General features: G+C 37.7%; 2 protein-coding genes across 2 annotated transcripts in view; one reads left to right on the forward strand and one right to left on the reverse strand.

Annotated features, from left to right (window-relative positions):
- Positions 1-13,597, forward strand: part of LOC103521397 (clusterin-associated protein 1) — a 36,495-nt gene extending 22,898 nt beyond the window's left edge. Inside the window, exons 9-10 of the mRNA XM_026832101.1 lie at positions 12,245-12,437; positions 12,962-13,597. Of these exons, the coding sequence (XP_026687902.1) occupies positions 12,245-12,437; positions 12,962-13,146 (378 nt within the window). The 3' untranslated portion in view covers positions 13,147-13,597. The remainder of the gene's footprint in view (positions 1-12,244; positions 12,438-12,961) is intronic.
- A 1,518-nt stretch (positions 13,598-15,115) lies between these two features.
- The window catches only part of LOC103521407 (uncharacterized protein CG5098), a 13,648-nt gene continuing 9,265 nt past the window's right edge, over positions 15,116-19,498 (reverse strand). The window contains exons 13-18 of the mRNA XM_026832107.1: positions 18,809-18,954; positions 18,355-18,455; positions 17,650-17,714; positions 17,380-17,481; positions 15,643-15,928; positions 15,116-15,332 (exon numbers count right to left, since the gene is read on the reverse strand). Of these exons, the coding sequence (XP_026687908.1) occupies positions 15,737-15,928; positions 17,380-17,481; positions 17,650-17,714; positions 18,355-18,455; positions 18,809-18,954 (606 nt within the window). The 3' untranslated portion in view covers positions 15,116-15,332; positions 15,643-15,736. The remainder of the gene's footprint in view (positions 15,333-15,642; positions 15,929-17,379; positions 17,482-17,649; positions 17,715-18,354; positions 18,456-18,808; positions 18,955-19,498) is intronic.

The following is a 19,498-nucleotide window of genomic DNA, read 5'->3' on the forward strand; positions in this document are numbered from 1 at the left end:
ACGCAAGCTCAGCTCTCCGCATTCTCTAGTCAGCAGTCTCCGTTAGGGCTAATGGTACGGTAGACATTTTTTTTTTTCCTTTTATTATTTTTTTGTCCATTTTTGGTTCAACTTTTTTAGTATTATTTTTTTTATCTCCCTTCGTTTCCCTGACTATTCTTTCTTAACGAAATTTCTTCTTTCCCTTCTTGACGATGGCTTTTGTGTTGCATCCTTTTATTATTTTTTTGTCCATTTTTGGTTCAACTTTTTTAGTATTATTTTTTTTATCTCCCTTCGTTTCCCTGACTATTCTTTCTTAACGAAATTTCTTCTTTCCCTTCTTGACGATGGCTTTTGTGTTGCATGTTATCTCCCTTCGTTTCCCTGACTATTCTTTCTTAACGAAATTTCTTCTTTCCCTTCTTGACGATGGCTTTTGTGTTGCATGCTTGCATGGTTTTTGGTTTATTTTTTCACTGGACGTATGTAAAGTATATTATTTTGTAAAACTGAAACTCTATCAGCCAATTCCAGAGACAAAAATATACAGGAACGCATAGGTACATTAATATGTATAGTCAAACTACTTGTAAAACTGAAACTCTATCAGCCAATTCCAGAGACAAAAATATACAGGAACGCATAGGTACATTAATATGTATAGTCAAACTACTGGTGAACTTCATAAAAGAGGATATACATACATACCTACTTATTTGAGTAGACGAAGCGATGGATTAAGTTCTATGCAGCGCAAAATCCTGCTTTTTAGGAAAATCCGACTTTACTTTAGTCTTTGGAATATATAATTGCAGGGGAAATGTACAAATATAACTCGGTAACTTCATAAAAGAGGATATACATACATACCTACTTATTTGAGTAGACGAAGCGATGGATTAAGTTCTATGCAGCGCAAAATCCTGCTTTTTAGGAAAATCCGACTTTACTTTAGTCTTTGGAATATATAATTGCAGGGGAAATGTACAAATATAACTCGGTAGCTTCTTCTACCTTTTTACCTACCTACTGCCTACTTAGAGCCTAGCTCTTAACTGTAAGCTTCCAGAATATTTGCTTTCAAATAATAGACCTTTGCTTGTATAATCCAAGCATTTGTATGCAAAAGAGAATATCTGGCAACAATAAGCTTCCAGAATATTTGCTTTCAAATAATAGACCTTTGCTTGTATAATCCAAGCATTTGTATGCAAAAGAGAATATCTGGCAACAAAGGAATTGGATTTTTTTCTATTTACTCAGTATCTTTTTTTCCTGTAGCACCATTCCTTGCCTTTTTTACATTGGTTTCAGTATTTGTTCAGAGATAAGACCATATTGTTGAACCTTTGTTCTTTGTAGTATTGTACGTCTAACGGGCACACGGGTTTCAAGTGCTGAGAAGTGAGAGTTAATGAAGAAAAAACCGAGTCCAATTTTCAGACTGATGAACTTTAGACCGAAATACATAGTGACCTTTCAAGTGCTGAGAAGTGAGAGTTAATGAAGAAAAAATGGAGTCCAATTTTCAGACTGATGAACTTTAGACCGAAATACATAGTGACTCTATATAGATACTTATATGTATCTGCCGTCCTATTTAGGTCTTATCTTACCACCAAAGGTAAAGAATTGACAGGGGTTAAACATGCAAATACATAATTATCTCCTTTGCCAATTCGTATACCTACTCCCTCTGTTGTCACTTGAGTTAGGAACCCCATTAGAAACGGGAGACGATCACTTGCTATCGTATCTCCTGGAAAGAAATCTAGGTAGGTACTCAAGTGAAATTAAAGAACAAGCACTGTAACGTTTCCACTTTTTGCCCAAAGGTCGTTTGCTCATTTTCCGAGTTTTTTTTTAAGAGCAATGCAGTAGCACTGCTTTTATTATACATTAAACATTAAAGGTGTGAGTACTTACTTTAATTTTTATTTTCTTTCTTAAAACACATTACATTTAATCCCGTGTATTTTATTTGTTCTTTTTTTATGTTCCCTATGTGCTTCATGGTTTTTTCCTCCTTTCCCCCTCTTCTATTCCTCGTCTCCTCTTCTTTTTGCTTCTCTCGTGTCCCTCATTCCTTTACTTCTTTTAAATTTCATTATGTTAAGTTGAGAATACAATGTTCTTGGGGTTGCTTAATACCTTCTTTTTTTAGAATGTTACTAATTTACTTTAGGCAGGAGATGAGGTATTCTTGTTTTTCCTGTGCTAAAACTGGAACGTTACTTTTATACATAATCTGATTATTTCGCGGTTGCCAACATGCGCCTCGGGGACAAAAAACGGCGAAACCGTCACGCTCTTGTTGATTTTTTTTTTACCTGGGAAATTGTTTGTATTGTAGATAGTTCAAAAAGGTCTTTGAACTCCTAATAGTTACCTTTAAAACCACTTGGTGTTTATTTTGAGACATTCATATCTAACCCTCCCCCTGAACATAGGTAGATATAGAGGTTCATAAATTAATTAATAGATATATAAAGTCAAGTCAAGAGCACATAAATAGGAAGAAAATAGACAGATGAAGTAGGAGGGAGGGAGAGAGAGGGATGAAGGATGATGTCATGTTATAAGACTTCTAGGACAAAGAAAGAATATAAAGAAAGCTTTATTTATCCAGGATTAACTCACTTTTTTCAGCAATTAGTAAACTTTTCTTTTTCCCTCTACTTGCTGTCTCAAGACTGACCAAACAGTTTACTCTTCTCTCGTACACTCTCGTTCGTTTGTTGCGTTTTGTCTTTAGAATCAACCCCTTTTGTGCTGTCTTGCGTGTTCATTATCCCCACCCCCTACCCCTGTTTTGTTTTAACCTTTAAATTTTCTTCTCTCTCTTTTTTTTCTTTTAATTTCACTCCCTATATCGAAATGTTTACGTTCAATTTGCGCTCAAACAAAACTGTGGAAAAATCACTGAATTCGTAATTTCTTTTGAGGAGTTTGAGGGTTTTGTAAAGCGAGGAATGAGATCTTTGTACGTGGGTTTTTTTCTGGTACGAATTTGATGTGATGAAAGAAAAAGAAGAAAGGAAGATTAAAATCAGAATATAATCGAATGAACACCTTATTTATACTGCCAACATATAGGACTGAAAAGTCCCTTTACTTCCGCAGTCTAAACAAGGTTTCTCTCTCGTCTAATTCACCAGTAATGTAAATTTATCATTACACATTTCTTTGTTAGCATGGGTGTACATTAGCATTGTTGGCATAGGTTTTTTTCTAAGGTGGTTAAAATATTGCTTACTGAACTTTTTATATAATTTTTGATTTTCAAGCCGAAATTTGGTTATGAGCTTATTATTAAAGATATCTAATATCAAATAACTTAACAATCTTAACATGCACGATTCTATGATGTCGGAATGAAAACAGGGGATTGGCATCCCCTGCTATAACTATCTAATATCAAATAACTTAACAATCTTAACATGCACGATTCTATGATGTCGGAATGAAAACAGGGGATTGGCATCCCCTGCTATAATACTCAAGAAAAAGTATGTGGGTGCATAAAAGTATATAAAAAAGAGTTTCAGTTTTTTCGTAAAAAGGGAAGTAGGTATCGGCCCAGATGGCGAGGGCCGTGTAAACATCTCGATATGCCCTTTGTGTGTTGCTTGCTGTGCTAGGTCTGCCGAGAGTTCCAACGCGGGGGTTGTAAGCGAACGGAATGCCGCTTTGCTCACCCCAGTGACAAGGTTGTGCCTGGTCCTGACAATACCGTCACTGTCTGCATGGACGCTCTCAAGGGCCGATGCGCACGCGACCCCTGCCGCTATTATCACCCTCCCCTGCACCTACAAGCTCATCTCAAGGCTGCTCACTCGGTACGCTATCCCCCGCCCCCCTTACTAACTTTACGCGCTAACTTTTCATCCCTCAATGAGAACCAACATTTAACCCATTTCCTTCGAGAACCAACGAATTGGAACGAAACACAAGTTGATAGAATAGAGAGATATTTTTCAAAACAATAAACTGTATCTTATATTATAAGAACGAGATCCATTCACTCATTCACATTTCACATTTCACACACTGATCGCTCTATCTCGAGAACCACAACACTAGAAAGCTGAAATTTGGTAGGGATATTCCTTTTATGGTCTAGGTGTGCAATAAGAAAGGATTTTGCGAAAATCTACACCGATCCTGAGATATGATCAATTTTTGATCGCTGAAATCTCCATAAGAAATACACAGAGTGCAGAGACTGCGGGATAGAAAACTTTTCCTCGCTCGCCTAATATTTGAGTTTCGTTTATGTTTTTAGTTTGATAACTACAAGTTCGGCCATGCCTTTTCCACAAGTTTGGCCATGCCTCGGGATGAACTAGCGGGATTCCGGAGCGAAGCGACGGAATTCAGCTAGTAATATATATGAACTCACTCTCACTGTGTGTTCAGCGTCTCAAAGAAGAGAAATTGCATTGTTGCCTGGAAATATCCATAATAGGTACATTGGTCAAGGCGAAATACTACAAGTTGATAGAATAGAGAGATATTTTTCAAAACAATAAACTGTATAATATATATGAACTCACTGTGTGTTCAGCGTCTCAAAGAAGAGAAATTGCATTGTTGCCTGGAAATATCCATAATAGGTACATTGGTCAAGGCGAAATACGAATACGACCCATTTCGTTCCTTTCTTTTTCTCTTTCATTGCTTACTAAAAAGAGAGAGAAATAAGCTATCCTAAAATACATATAAATAAATTTAATAAAGAGAGAATGGATTTCAAAACTGACATTAGCAGAACTTTTTAGATTTTATGTTACATATTATGTTCATTATTTACACCTATTTCTGTACATAGGAACTAATATTTACAAATTTACATTAAAATGAAGGACCCTTCAGCTTCTCCCTAATATTTTGTCCTTACGAAGCTGCCCTGACATTCAAGCATAGACGGAAAAAAAACTTGGACACTGCCGAGAATCGAACATGCGAACTATCAAATCCGAGCATAGTTGGGAAGTTATTTCAAACTTGAGATATAGAAGACATCACAAGATTTTTTTTAAACATAGATTAAAATTCTTAAAAACATGTAACTTAGGTATATAAAAAATAGTTTGCATAAAACCAGCCATTCCGAGAACGAACCTTATCTGCTTAGGATAAAGTTCGCTACGGACGGGAATCGAACCCGGACCTAGTGTTTACAAGGCAGACACGCTACCTTCCAACTTCCAAGAGGTAATTAATAGATAATTAGATAACATTCAGGACTGAACTTACCCAACTGACTTGCATGAATGTTACCACGGAGTTAAAAACACAGGAATCAGACATACAAGTCACCCGTCTTGCTTCACCAAGCTCGGCGTTGCTTTAACCTGAGTGATTTCGTCACAGTACATGGGGGGGAATTATCACAGACCACCGGGGGTTTCCAAATATCTCTGAGCATCATATTTGTCCCTATGGGCGCTACAGGTTGCTATGAAAGTAGTGGGATTATAGGATAAAGGATAAGAGAAAGATAGAAAGAAAGAAAGAGAGAGAGAGAGAGAGAGAGAGAGAGAGAGAGAGAGAGAGAAAGAGAGAGAGAGAGAGAGAAAGAGAACCAGAAGGGACAAGTAGAAACTGGTAGTTGTGTGAGCTGTGAACCTCACTCAGACTCCTTTTCGGGACCAAAATTTAATGAGAAAATATCCTTTAGATGTCGAAGTGTCGATTGAACATTTTTGCCAATTTGCATCGAAATCGAAATCAGATGAACTGTTCGAAAGATATCATGGATCAAACATACAGACAAACTCAATAGAAGACCGCCGCGTCGAGTTAAAACTTAGACCTCACTTGGCTTGGTCATTTCTTCTTCTTTTTCTTCGCCTTTTTCAGACGGGGTCGGCGTTTTTCGTCAGCCTCTCAATCAGCCCTAACTAGGGTGATTGCTTTAAGCTGACCTTCCCCTAACTCCTGTGACCGCCCAACAGCAGCCCAAGACCGCCCAACAGTAGATGGACACAGGAATGAAAGGCAGATCTTTCTTCTAGGGTGAAGTTATATTAACTCAAAATCCAAAAGGAAGAAGAATGATGAAAAGTAAAGAACTTCGTGGTCCCTTGTTGGCCGAAACGAAAAAAAATCTCAATTTATGTTATTATTTGTTTAATTGCATTCGAATATAGAGGTACCCTTTTTATGGTTCAATGCCAATTTAAATAGAACGCTAGGTCGTGGGATCGATTCCCACCCGCGACGGATTTTATCCTAAAAAGATAAGGTCCGTTCTTGGGAAGGATGGCTTTCTCCTATTTACCTCGGTGGTGTAGTGCTCGCCTGGTAAACAGGAGGGCGTGGGTTCAATCCCAGCCGAGGTATGGAATTTTATCCTCAATATAATTTGAGAATTTGACCATTCCTATTGGACGATGATGATGAAGACAGTCAACAGCAGGACCGATCACAGATCAGCAAACATGATGATAATAGTGATGATGATTTCTAAACACTGATGCCTGGGACCACAATTTGAGGTTGAACTTGATTTAAGTTGAACCAATGGTGGCTTTCACCAATGGCTTAGTGAGAGATTTCACTAATGGGAGAATTTTTTATCATCCAAAAAGGATTTTTTTTTTAATTCTCTCATTAGTGAAATGTCTCATTAAGTCATTGGTGAAACCCACCATGAGTCTTCAATCATGCCTAGATTACCTAGGTAGTACCCTAACTACTGAGGTTTCGTATTATTTTTTTCTTGGTAGAGTTTCTTTTTGCAACCAAATGCACAAATGCGTTTCTGCACAGTTTTCGGACGATAAGACCTCCGTTCTTACAGATCCCTCGTTAAAAGCGACAACTCGCCACTTCAATAATTCAATTATGATTAAAATTGTTAGCTCCGTATCTGTCTGTAAGTTTAAAAGCTCAAGAGTTACAGTCATCAGAGAGCTTATAGTTATACTGTAGGGAACATAAGGGCCTTGAGAGATATAGAATTCTGTATAGCTCTGAGATGAACAGATAATACAGGGATCTTTCAAGGGTATCTAGTTCCCGGGGATATAAAGTTTTTAAATCTATGGATCTGGTTCAAAAGGAGAGATTAACGTTAATAATAGACCTAATAAAAGTGATTGAAAATCGTTTACAAAATTGGAGCCGAATATTTCTTCTAACATCATTCCAGAGGGCAAAGTGCTCATGATGCTCGAGCAATTGCCCCTTTGGATGACCAGAGAAATTTTCTGAACCAAGTACTGACGTGAGCGAGGATCACCAGAAACGCGTTGTAGGGCGACTCTAAACTTTTTAATAAAGGATCGACTCAGCCGCCCATGAACCCAGATTTTCCACTGAGAATTTAGTTGATAAATAGGACATCTACTTACCGAATTTAGAATTTAGTTGATAAATAGGACATCTACTTACCGAATTTAGAATTTAGTTGATAAATAGGACATCTACTTACCGAATTTAGAATTTAGTTGATAAATAGGACATCTACTTACCGAATTTAGAATTTAGTTGATAAATAGGACATCTACTTACCGAATTTAGAATTTAGTTGATAAATAGGACATCTACTTACCGAATTTAGAATATATGTAGTTGACAAATGGGACATTTACTTACTGAATTGAGAATATAGTTGAGAAATGGGATATTTACTTACTGAATTGAAAATATAGTTGAGAAATGGGACATTTACTTACTTACCGAATTTAGAATATAGTTGACAAACAGAACATCTACTTACCGAATTTAGAATTTAGTTGATAAATAGAACATCTACTTACCGAATTTAGAATTTAGTTGATAAATAGAACTTCTACTTACCGAATTTAGAATTTAGTTGATAAATAGAACATCTACTTACCGAATTTAGAATTTAGTTGATAAATAGAACATCTACTTACCGAATTTAGAATTTAGTTGATAAATAGAACATCTACTTACCGAATTTAGAATTTAGTTGATCAATAGAACATCTACTTACCGAATTTAGAATTTAGTTGATAAATAGAACATCTACTTACCGAATTTAGAATTTAGTTGATAAATAGAACATCTACTTACCGAATTTAGAATATAGTTGACAAATGGGACATTTACTTACTTACTGAATTGAGAATATAGTTGACAAATGGGACATTTACTTACTTACTGAATTGAGAATATAGTTGATAAATAGGACATCCACTTGCCGAATTTAGAATTTAGTTGAGAAATGGGACAACGGGACATGTACTTACGGAATTCAAGGCGGACCATACACACTGGTCTAGACCCATCAGTGAGCTCCCCACCATATACACACCAGACCCCCAGGCTAGACAAGGTTCATGAAACCACACCTCGTACTCTACAGGATGATGTTTACTACTGCCGCCACTGGTGGATACTTTGCCGCTAATAGTACCTGGGGAAGAAATATGGGAGAAAAAAAAAATGAGTTTCATTTTACTTGTGGATTTATAGACTACGTTATATGGCGTTTTTTGGACACAAACATTTCCTAAATGGCCCTCAGAGATTTTTTATTTTTATTATTATTATTTTTTTTTTAAGAGAGAAAAAAAGGACTTTCATAGAGGGAACTATTACAACGGAGGTCTTATCGTTCCGAAAACGAAGAGAGAAGTAAGACAGGATAGGAGAACGCTAGCCGTTCCGAGAACGAACCTCATCTGTTTAGGATAAAGTTCGCTCCGAGAGAGAAATCGGGATCGAACCCGCGACTTTGCGGTTACAAGGCAGACGCGCTAGTAGCCCTACCCATCAAGCTAACTGTAGACTAATCGTACAGGTGTGTCCAAACCCAAACACAGTCGACCCTGTCCATCCATGTGGAATGAAACCGTACACTGCCTCGACAATATAGATTCATTTCTTCACCTCGTCGTCAATCCATTATGTGTGGACACAGCTTAATGGAAGACAAATTATCGATCCATTATGTGTGGACACAGCTTAATGAAAGACAAATTATCGATCCATTATGTGTGGACACAGCTTAATGAAAAATCTGAGATATAGGATTATAGGAATGACAAATGATGGTATTAAAGTGTGTGGACGATTATGGAAGCTTACACACCATTGGTAATAATTGGAAGAAAAACGAAAAAAGTTTTAATTGTGTGACATATGGCTGCGAGAAAAGGAGGAAGAGAGAGGAAAAGGGAGAGACGAAGAGAGGGAGAGACGAATGGAAGGGATGGAAGGAGAGGGGGAAAGATAAAGAAAGGGAGAAGAGAGGAAAAAAGATAAGTTTTTTTTTTTCTGATAAAGCAACAACCAAGACACACAGACTGTCAGACAAGTTGATTTTAAACTTTTCCAGAAAAATGTTCTGTGCGTTAATTTTCATTCGTCCGGATACCAACTACACACAACGTAGCTTAACTTCATTCAACAGATAGGACAATTACATTTGAAGTGCTCAAGTTCCTTCGAATCAAAGAAATTAGATCACACAGTACATTCGAGAAATCAAAGTTCTTTGAGGGATCTCACTGTTTTTTGCGTCAGCTTGCGATAGTCAAGAATCTTCGCAAGCTCAAAAGTGCCAATGGTCGCACCATTTCTCAACCAAACTGTATCTTTTCCCCTTCTACAAATAATTTCATATACAAAACCGAAATACAAATGTTACACGAGTAGCAACAGCAGGCAACTGGCAACATATTATACGGGAGAGCAGTCAAAACTCTTCGCATCCTCAAAAGTGCCAATGGTCGCACCATTTCTCAACCACACTGTATCTTTCTCCCCTCTACAAATAATTTCATATACAAAACCGAAATACAAATGTTACACGAGTAGCAACAGCAGGCAACTGGCAACATATTATACGGGAGAGTACTTTTGTATCGCAAATTATTGTTTTTAGAAATATTAGACATGGTACGAAATTTTATAAACTTTTTTTCCTCCGGCAAAAGTTCTTCGGAAAATTATTCTACAGATAGCATTTTGCTATATGCTGGTATGATCAGGGGCGGATTTACTCGTAGGAACACTTGGGCCGGGCTCAGGGGGGTGCACGAGTCAAATCAAAGGGACCAAAGAAATCAATAATAAAAAGCTCAATAATATTGGAAAGCCACACAAAGGAGTCTTTAAAGCAAAGTACCTACCTACGTTGGTATAGCGTTAAAACATTCCACACCTGGTATTTTGGATGGGTTAACTACCTGGGTAGCCCCACTCCCGCAGCACAAAGACGCTAAAATTTATAGACCTGAGAGGCGGGTGAACACCTAAATCCGGCCCTGGCTATACTATAGGAATATAGGGATATGATTGTAGAAATTTTAACTCCACAACAGAAAATTATCCTACCTACCTACTAGTTCTTGCTATAAGTTTGAAATAATTACCTAGCTCTGCAGCTGCACTGAAAGAATTACCTAAAGTTTAGATGTTTTGTCGTACCTAACTGCTTACATCTTTGCTTTGAACACAACTACTTTACAATCTTTACGTGGGTTCCAGGAGATGACGTTCGACTTTGCACGACTGTAGTTATGTAGTCTAGACGCGCCTTTATAGGGCTTTCATTAGAGCGAAAGTTTACCTCTGCTCTGTTTATGCAAAGGTGAAGTCAAATATAAACCTTTTTTTTTTTTCTTCCCTTTACTATCTATTTCCCCTACTGCTCACTTCTCGGTCTTCTACTTTTCCTTCTCCTCCTATTCCTCCTCCTCCTCGTCCTCCTCCTTCCTCCTCCTCTTCCTCCTCCTCATCCCATTTCTTCTCCTCCTCCTCGTATATTCTTATCACACCTCTCTTGCAAGCGTTTTTCATCCATTATATTCCATGAATTTTAATGCGATGCGATGTTTATGCACAACAGACTAGAAGGAGAAGAAGAAGAGGAGGAGGAGAAGAGAAAGAGGAAGAAGAGAAGATTAAGAAGAAGATGAAGAAGAAGGAGAAGAAGAGGAGGAGGAAGAGAAGATGAAGAAGAAGAGGAGGAGGAGGAGAAGATGAAGAAGAGGAGGAGGAGGAGGAAGAGAAGAAAGAAAAGTGGAAGGGTAAGAAGCGGAAAAAGATAATGAGGAGGGGAAGAAGGGAAAGAGGGAGTAAAAAGGGAAGATGGTGAAGAAAGAGGAGAAGGAGGAAAAGTAATAGAAGGAGGGGTATATAAGAGAGAGGAGAAGGAGATGGTGTGGAGGAGGAGGAAGAGAAAATGAAGGAGGAGGATTTATACACCAAGAAGGAAATAAAACAAAATAATTAAATATTTTCACTCCTAACCTTATTCTGTCTAGTCTTATTGCTCTTTTTACTAAACTTGGTTTTCTTTCTTTTTATTGAAGTGACACCCATGTTTATCTTATGAACAAAATACTGGCTCTCAGCAAGTGCTCAAGCATCAATTCCAAACATCTGATTGACCAAAATTTGCTTGAGACTCATCTCAGACCGATTATTTTTGTTCATAAATAGGTATGAGTGTGTGTTCTTAATTTTGAGGTCTTCCCTATCAGAATTGAGAATGTTCATTCAATTTACAACCGTGGAAATCTCAAAGGTAGGCAGTTGGTAAGTTTCTATTCTCTCTCAAATCCGCAAAAGAAGGAAATTAGAAATCGTTCTTCCACCATTCTCACATATTCGCTTATTTTCTCGTCTTCTCTATTCTCACATATTCTCTTATTTCTCGCCTATTATATTTCTTATCGCATTTTCTACCTTCCTGATTTCAAATAGGATAAAGGATAAGAGAAAGATAGAAAGAGAGGGAGAGAGAGAGAGAACCAGAAGGGACAAGTAGAAACTAGTAGTTGAGTGAGCTGTGAACCTCACTCAGACTCCTTTTCGGGCCCAAAATTTAATGAGAAAATATCCTTTAGATGTCGAAATGTCGATTGAACATTTTTGCCAATTTTCATCAAAATCAGATGAACTGTTCGAAAGATATCATGGATCAAACATACAGACAAACTCGATACAAGACCTTCGCGTCGAGTTAAAACTTAGACCTCACTTGGCTTGGTCATTTTTTTTCTTCGCCTTTTTCAGACGGGGTCGGCGTTTTTCGTCAGCCTCTCAATCAGCCCTAACTAGGGTGATTGCTTTAAGCTGACCTTTGGTTTTGGCCACAAATTTTACGACTGGATGCCCTTCGCACTCAACCTTTGCTATTTCTTTAGCAAGGGAAATTCAGGTTGGTATCCTCTTTCCCAGCCAGACTGAACTGGTCTACTCCCTGTTTACCTTCCCCCAGACAGACCTCCATGGCTTGGTCGTTTATTTATTCTCTCTGAATTTCTCTCGCCAGGCTAAAACCCGTCGTCTGGCAGAGTCTATTCGGTCGGATGATTCTCTCAAACTATTCGATGATGAGGAAGATGGAGAGGGAGGAGGAGGAGGGGTAGCCCCGCCCCTTTCTACATCCCAAGCCTCTGTAGCTCCGCCCACCATACAGAGTATACAGGAGACTGCCAATAGATTGCGCACCGCTACGGGCTCAGGTAACGAAGATTTTCTGACAAAGCGCTAGGTTGCGGGTTCGATTCCTTTATCCTGAACAGATAAGGTTGTTTCTCGGAATCGCTGGCTTTCTCCTATCGATTTCGGGACGATAAGACCACAGCAGTTATACGTAGTTCCTTCCGTCAAACCTTTTTTTTTATAAATTATCGCGATTTAGAGTTCTATTAATCGCGATTTTTTTATAAAGTTGGGTTAATTGGGTATTGTTATTTTTGAAATTTCGACAGTTTTACGTTTTTGGTGGAACTACCTATTTCCAAAGTCCCAAGACAATGTTTCAGTTCTACTTTTTCAACATTATTAAAACGTTGGATTAGTTCTCGTCTCAAGTCAGGCACTCACTATCAAGTAGACCTGACAGGTACGGCTGAAAAGGTCCGCCTGTCAGGTTTACCTGATTTTACCTGATAGAGAGTGGCTGGCCTTATAGCGGTAGCGCTCCGCCCCGCCAAGTCAAGAAAGTTTGACCGCTCTGCAATATTGATTGGTTTTCTGATTTCAGCTGCCAAAGTGATCAGTGGCAGACGTCGTGTCTATGGGAGTATGAATCCAAGTGACTCTAGCAGTGATGACGACGATGATGATGATGATGATGATTTCCTATTGGACGATGATGATGAGGACAGTCAACAGCAGGACCGATCACAGATCAGCAAACATGATGATAATAGTGATGATGATTTCTGAACACTGATGGCTGGGACCACAATTTGAGATTAAACTTGATTTAAGTTGAACTAATCCTTTCACCAATGGCTTAGTGAGAGATTTCACTAATGGGAGAATTTTTTATCATCCAAAAAGGATTTTTTTTAATTCTCTCATTAGTGAAATGTCTCATGAAGTCATTGGTGAAACCCACCATGAGTCTTCAATCATGCCTAGATTACCTAGGTAGTGCCCTAACTACTGAGGTTTCGTATCATTTTTTTCTTGGTAGAGTTTCTTTTTGCAACCAAATGCACAAATGCGTTTCTGCACAGTTTTCGTCAAATAACGTCCAAGAGTTCAATTGACGGGATGCTAATTTTGGTTTGCAAAAACTCTCTAATATCTAGTCATTCTAGTCGATCGAAATTCTAGTCACTGTAATAGATCAGTTGCGCTTACTTTGGTGATGTCTCAAAGTCATGGACCAACGGAATTTTTCTTTTTCTTCTACGGCTTCTAGATACCGAGATAAATCGATTTAAAAAATACCGGTAAATCGTGAAGTTTGACGTCACGGCATACGCTCCCGTAGGCGATGACGTCATAATTCATGACTCCCGCTTCGTTTGTTTGTGCGCATTTTGACGTGAAATCTGACGTCACAACTCTTTGAACTTTTTCATTAGAACGGCAATTAAAAATTCAATTTTCGACCTTTTAAAGTTACTTTTTCGAATTTTTGACCTTAGATTTGGATTTTTCACAACTTTTTACGTAGGAATCGACCTTTTATTAATAATATTTACCTAATTGCAACTCCTCCATTAGGTAATGAAAAAAATAATAAATAAATAATAAAATGTATTTAGAGGTACCTTTAGTATAAGTTACATAATGATCTCTTGGTACGTACAGCCTTACACATTACACAAGTCCTAGCGAACCCCTTGGAACTTTTGAAGTTCATTTCAAATAAATAATTATAAAATATCTTATTCACACTGTAAATGCATACTCCAAAAATAAATAAAATAACACATCGAATTTTAAATGGAAAATATCGTCCGTCTTTTTTATTTTAAATTTTATTTGACATTTCATTTCTTTAAATACTCGACATTAAATCATAGGTAGTTATCGTCCCTACACATCATTTCTAAATAATTATAAAAAAGGAAAAATAGAAGAAATTATAACTGGTAAACAAAATGAAAATAAAATGAGGCTATACAAAATATCTATACTTTCTGATTTTAACATTCCTTATCCTAGATCTTAGAATAAGGAAAGTATTGTCTAGTATAACTTTTCTCGGAGCCGGAGTTTCATCTCACAATCCTCAGAGACAAAATGAGTGTTAAATTTTATATTGACCGAATACCTAACGTATTTATTATTATATTTATAAAAAATTATAATTCAATGTAAAATCACAATGTACAAACCTAGATTTTATGTTACATATTATGTTCATTATTTACACCTATTTCTGTACATAGGAACTAATATTTACAAATTTACATTAAAATGAAGGACCCTTCAGCTTCTCCCTAATATTTTGAAAAAAAGATAACCTTTTGAGAAGTGAGCAATGTTGGTTTCTTGTTGGTTGAACAAAAAAAAAAAAAAAAAAAGCCCAAACTTAGCTTCTAAAAAGTCATCTTTATTTTTGACTGAGAGAAAAGGATTTTGACGAGTAAAAGTATTACTCCCATTACTTATTGCTAAAATAGGTACCTGGTAGTTTTGTCTATAAACATATGGAACATACTAACTTGTTTCTCCTGCTACTTGCTATTACTTCCATGTTTTCTCCTCAGGCAACCAAAGCCAACATCAAGCTGAACACCAAACGTCTTTACCAGGCCGATGGGCTCTGCCGAGAATCGAACATGCGAACTATCAAATCCGAGCATAGTTGGGAAGTTATTTCAAACCTGAGATATAGAAGATATCACAAGATTTTTTTTTAAACATAGATTAAAATTCTTAAAAAACATGTAATTTAGGTCTATAAAAAATAGTTTGCATAAAACCAGCCATTCCGAGAACGAACCTTATCTGGTTAGGATAAAGTTCGCTACGGACGGGAATCGAACCCGGACCTAGTGTTTACAAGGCAGACACGCTACCTTCCAAGAGGTAATTAATAGATAATTAGATAACATTCAGGACTGAACTTACCCAACTGACTTGCATGAATGTTACCACGGAGTTAAAAACTGTAACAACACAGGTCTTATCGTTACGAAATTCAAGAGAGAAGGAGGCCAGGATAGGAGAAAGCCAGTCGTTCCGAGAACGAACCTTATCTGTTTAGCATAAAGTTCGCCCCAGGCGGGTATGGACTCGATGATTTAGCGCTTACGAGGTAGACATGCTACCTTCCAAGCTAACTAGCTGGGCTAAGGCAAACTTCAAATGCGTATAACTACAATCCCAATCACTTTTTACTTTCCTTATCCTATAGGAAGGAAAGTAATGTAATCGGGTCAAAATTTCGATGGTCAGTTTTTAGTGTCAAAACACGAACACAGGAATCAGACATACAAGTCACCCGTCTTGCTTTACCAAGCTCGACGTTGCTTTAACCTGAGTGATTTCGTCACAGTACATGGGGGAACTATCACAGACCACCGGGGGTTTCCAAATATCTCTGAGCATCATATTTGTCCCTATGGGCGCTACAGGTTGCTATGAAAGTAGTGGGATCTAGGTACCAGCCTATGTGCAGAGCACACGAGTAGTGTACACTGCCCCGACATTTGCTTCGCACACACCCTATACTGGCTCCGGTCTCACCACAGTTGACGCACGTCTGAAAAAAGAGAAAGGGGGGGGGATAAGTTTTTATTTATTTTCTACAACCCCTAACTCCTGTGACTACAAGGCCCAACAGCAGATGGACACAGGAATGAAAGGCAGATCTTTCTTCTAGGATGAAGTTATAAATAAATAAATAAACCTTTATTTGGTGGTCATTTAAAGGCGCAATACATTACATACTTATAAATTTAGAAAAACATACAAAGAGTAATCCTACCTATTAATATAACCATTATACATGAAGTATTTTTTTAAGTTCTGCCCATTTGAAAAATATGCCCAAGCTCAAGGCCAAGACCCCAATTCAGCAACTGCTGAGGTATAATTGACACCTGTGATTTTAATGGCTCACTATTATAAAAATACATAACTCGCCACTTCAATAATTCAATTAAGATTAAAATTGTTAGCTCCGTATCTGTCTGTAAGTTTAAAAGCTCAAGAGTTACAGTCATCAGAGAGCTTATAGTTATACTGTAGGGAACATAAGGGCCTTGAGAGATATAGAATTCTGTATAGCTCTGAGATGAACAGATAACACAGGGATCTTTCAAGGGTATCTAGCTCCCGGGGATATAAAATTTATAAATCTATGGATCTGGTTCAAAAGGAGAGATTAATGTTAATAATAGACCTGATAAAAGTGGCTTAAAATTGTTTACAAAATTGGAGCCGAATATTTCTTCTAACATCATTCCAGAGAGCAAAGTGCTCATGATGCTCGAGCAATTGCCCCTTTGGATGACCAGAGAAATTTTCTGAACCAAGTACTGACGTGAGCGAGGATCACCAGAAACGCGATATAGGGCGGCTCTAACTTTTTTTAATAAAACATCGACTCAGCCGCCCATGAACCCAGATTTTTCACTGAGAATTTAGTTGATAAATAGGACATCTACTTACCGAATTTAGAATATATGTAGTTGACAAATGGGACATTTACTTACTGAATTGAGTATATAGTTGAGAAATGGGGCATCCTCTTACCGAATTTAGAATTTAGTTGACAAATGGGACATCTACTTACCGAATTTAGAATATAGTTGACAAATGGGACATTTACTTACTTACTGAATTGAGAATATAGTTGACAAATAGGACATCTACTTACCGAATTTAGAATTTAGTTGACAAATGGGACATCTACTTACCGAATTTAGAATATAGTTGACAAATGGGACATTTACTTACTTACTGAATTGAGAATATAGTTGACAAATAGGACATCTACTTACCGAATTTAGAATTTAGTTGACAAATAGGACATTTACTTACTTACTGAATTGAGAATATAGTTGACAAATAGGACATCTACTTACCGAATTTAGAATTTAGTTGACAAATGGGACATCTACTTACCGAATTTAGAATATAGTTGACAAATGGGACATTTACTTACTTACTGAATTGAGAATATAGTTGAGAAATGGGACATGTACTTACCGAATTCAAGGCGGACCACACACACTGGTCTAGACCCATCAGTGAGCTCCCCACCATATACACACCAGACCCCCAGGCTAGACAAGGTTCATGAAACCACACCTCGTACATTCAGGACTATGAGTGTATTTTATGAGTGTGTTACTAGGGTAATATCTAGGTACTTACCGAATTCAAGGCGGACCATACACACTGGTCTAGACCCATCAGTGAACTGCCCACCATATACACACCAGACCCCCAGGCTAGACAAGGTTCATGAAACCACACCTCGTACTCTACAGGATGATGTTTACTACTGCCACCACTGGTGGATACTTTGCCACCAATAGTACCTGGGGAAGAAAAAAAAATCAGTTTAATTAATAATTAATTATTTTCTATTACTACAGTTATAGCAAAGCTATACTAGTAATGAGAAAGTATTGTTCTCTCTCTTAGGTTACAATCTGGCGATTGGTTGGCAGCAGCAGTTTAGTTCTTCTCCTCCATTCATTCCGATTTTGAGCTAGTCGCTTCAGCTCCATGTAGTTCTGGCATCCCATATCGGTCTCCACATCTCTAATGTACTCTTTCCTGGGTCTCCCGCGTTGATTAGTTCCTTCAAAGGATGTTTTACTCGTGAATTTGTACATAGACCACTCATAAAGGTCCACGCACACTTATCCGTCTCCTTACGTCTAGCTTGTTTCATGTTCATTATTGTATCTAGCGTGCCGGGAGGCGCGCGAACGTCAAGAGTTCGAAGCGCCGCCCGGCCTATATTAACACGAAATAGGAAATAGAGTTTCATGGTTTTTCGGCATTTTCACCTCAACTTTTCTCTCACTTATTATTAAATATGTTTATATTAGACATCCTAGGTTATAAAGTTATGAAATAGGTAACTACAAAACTTATTACCTTTATATGATACAATGGATACACGTTCCGGTTTTGATCTTATCCGACTATTATACGCGACATTATAATTACCTGATGAAGTATTGCCACTGGTTGTACATTTACTAGTAGAATGAGAGGATGTTGAGTAGGTGGTATTACTGGTGGAGTCACTATTCTGATCTGGACATACCCTGGGGCTTAATGAAAGACAAATTATCGATCCATTATGTGTGGACACAGCTTAATGAAAGACAAATTATCGATCCATTATGTGTGGACACAGCCTAATGAAAGACAAATTATCGATCCATTATGTGTGGACACAGCTTAATGAAAGACAAATTATCGATCCATTATGTGTGGACACAGCTTAATGAAAGACAAATTGATTTTTCTTTGGCCAAAGTGTAGACTGTAGAGTTTTAGACACTGTTTTACAATTACCTGATGATGTATTGCCGCTGGTTGTACATTTACTAGTAGAATGAGAGGATGTTGAGTAGGTGGTATTACTGGTGGAGTCACTATTCTGATCTGGACATACCCTGGGCTGGTTGTACATTTACTAGTAGAATGAGAGGATGTTGAGTAGGGGGTATTACTGGTGGAGTCACTATTCTGATCTGGACATACCCTGGTAAGCCCTGCTGTCAGTTTGGTTGAGTCTACGTCTACAGATATTGAACGTTTCTGAAAGATATCAAATATAAATTTTTAAATTGGAGTAAAGGCTCGTTTCCACTTGTCGTTCGGGAAAAAATTATGTCGTCTGTAAGTGAAAACACTCTCATTTATATTACATTGCCTACAAGGACATTTCGTGTCGTTCGGAAAAAAAAAATCGTGTTATGAGGTACACAATAGGGCTGCCTGGAAGGGACTGACAAGAAACGCCGACCCTATTTAAATAGGATAAGCCAAAAAAATCATGTCGTGTGTAAGTGAAAACACTCTCATTTAAATTACATTGCCTACAAGGACATTTCGTGTCGTTCGGAAAAAAAAAAATCGTGTTATGAGGTACACAATAGGGCTGCCTGGAAGGGACTGACAAGAAACGCCGACCCTATCTAAATAGGATAAGCCAATGTTAGCTCCGTATCTGTCTGTAAGTTTAAAAGCTCAAGAGTTACAGTCATCAGAGAGCTTATAGTTATACTTTAGGCTTAGGTTACAATCTGGCGATTGGTTGGCAGCAGCAGTTTAGTTCTTCTCCTCCATTCATTCCGATTTT

Source organism: Diaphorina citri, unplaced genomic scaffold (genome assembly GCF_000475195.1).
Source record: "Diaphorina citri unplaced genomic scaffold, Diaci psyllid genome assembly version 1.1 scaffold74, whole genome shotgun sequence".
Taxonomy (NCBI): Eukaryota; Metazoa; Arthropoda; class Insecta; order Hemiptera; family Psyllidae; genus Diaphorina; species Diaphorina citri.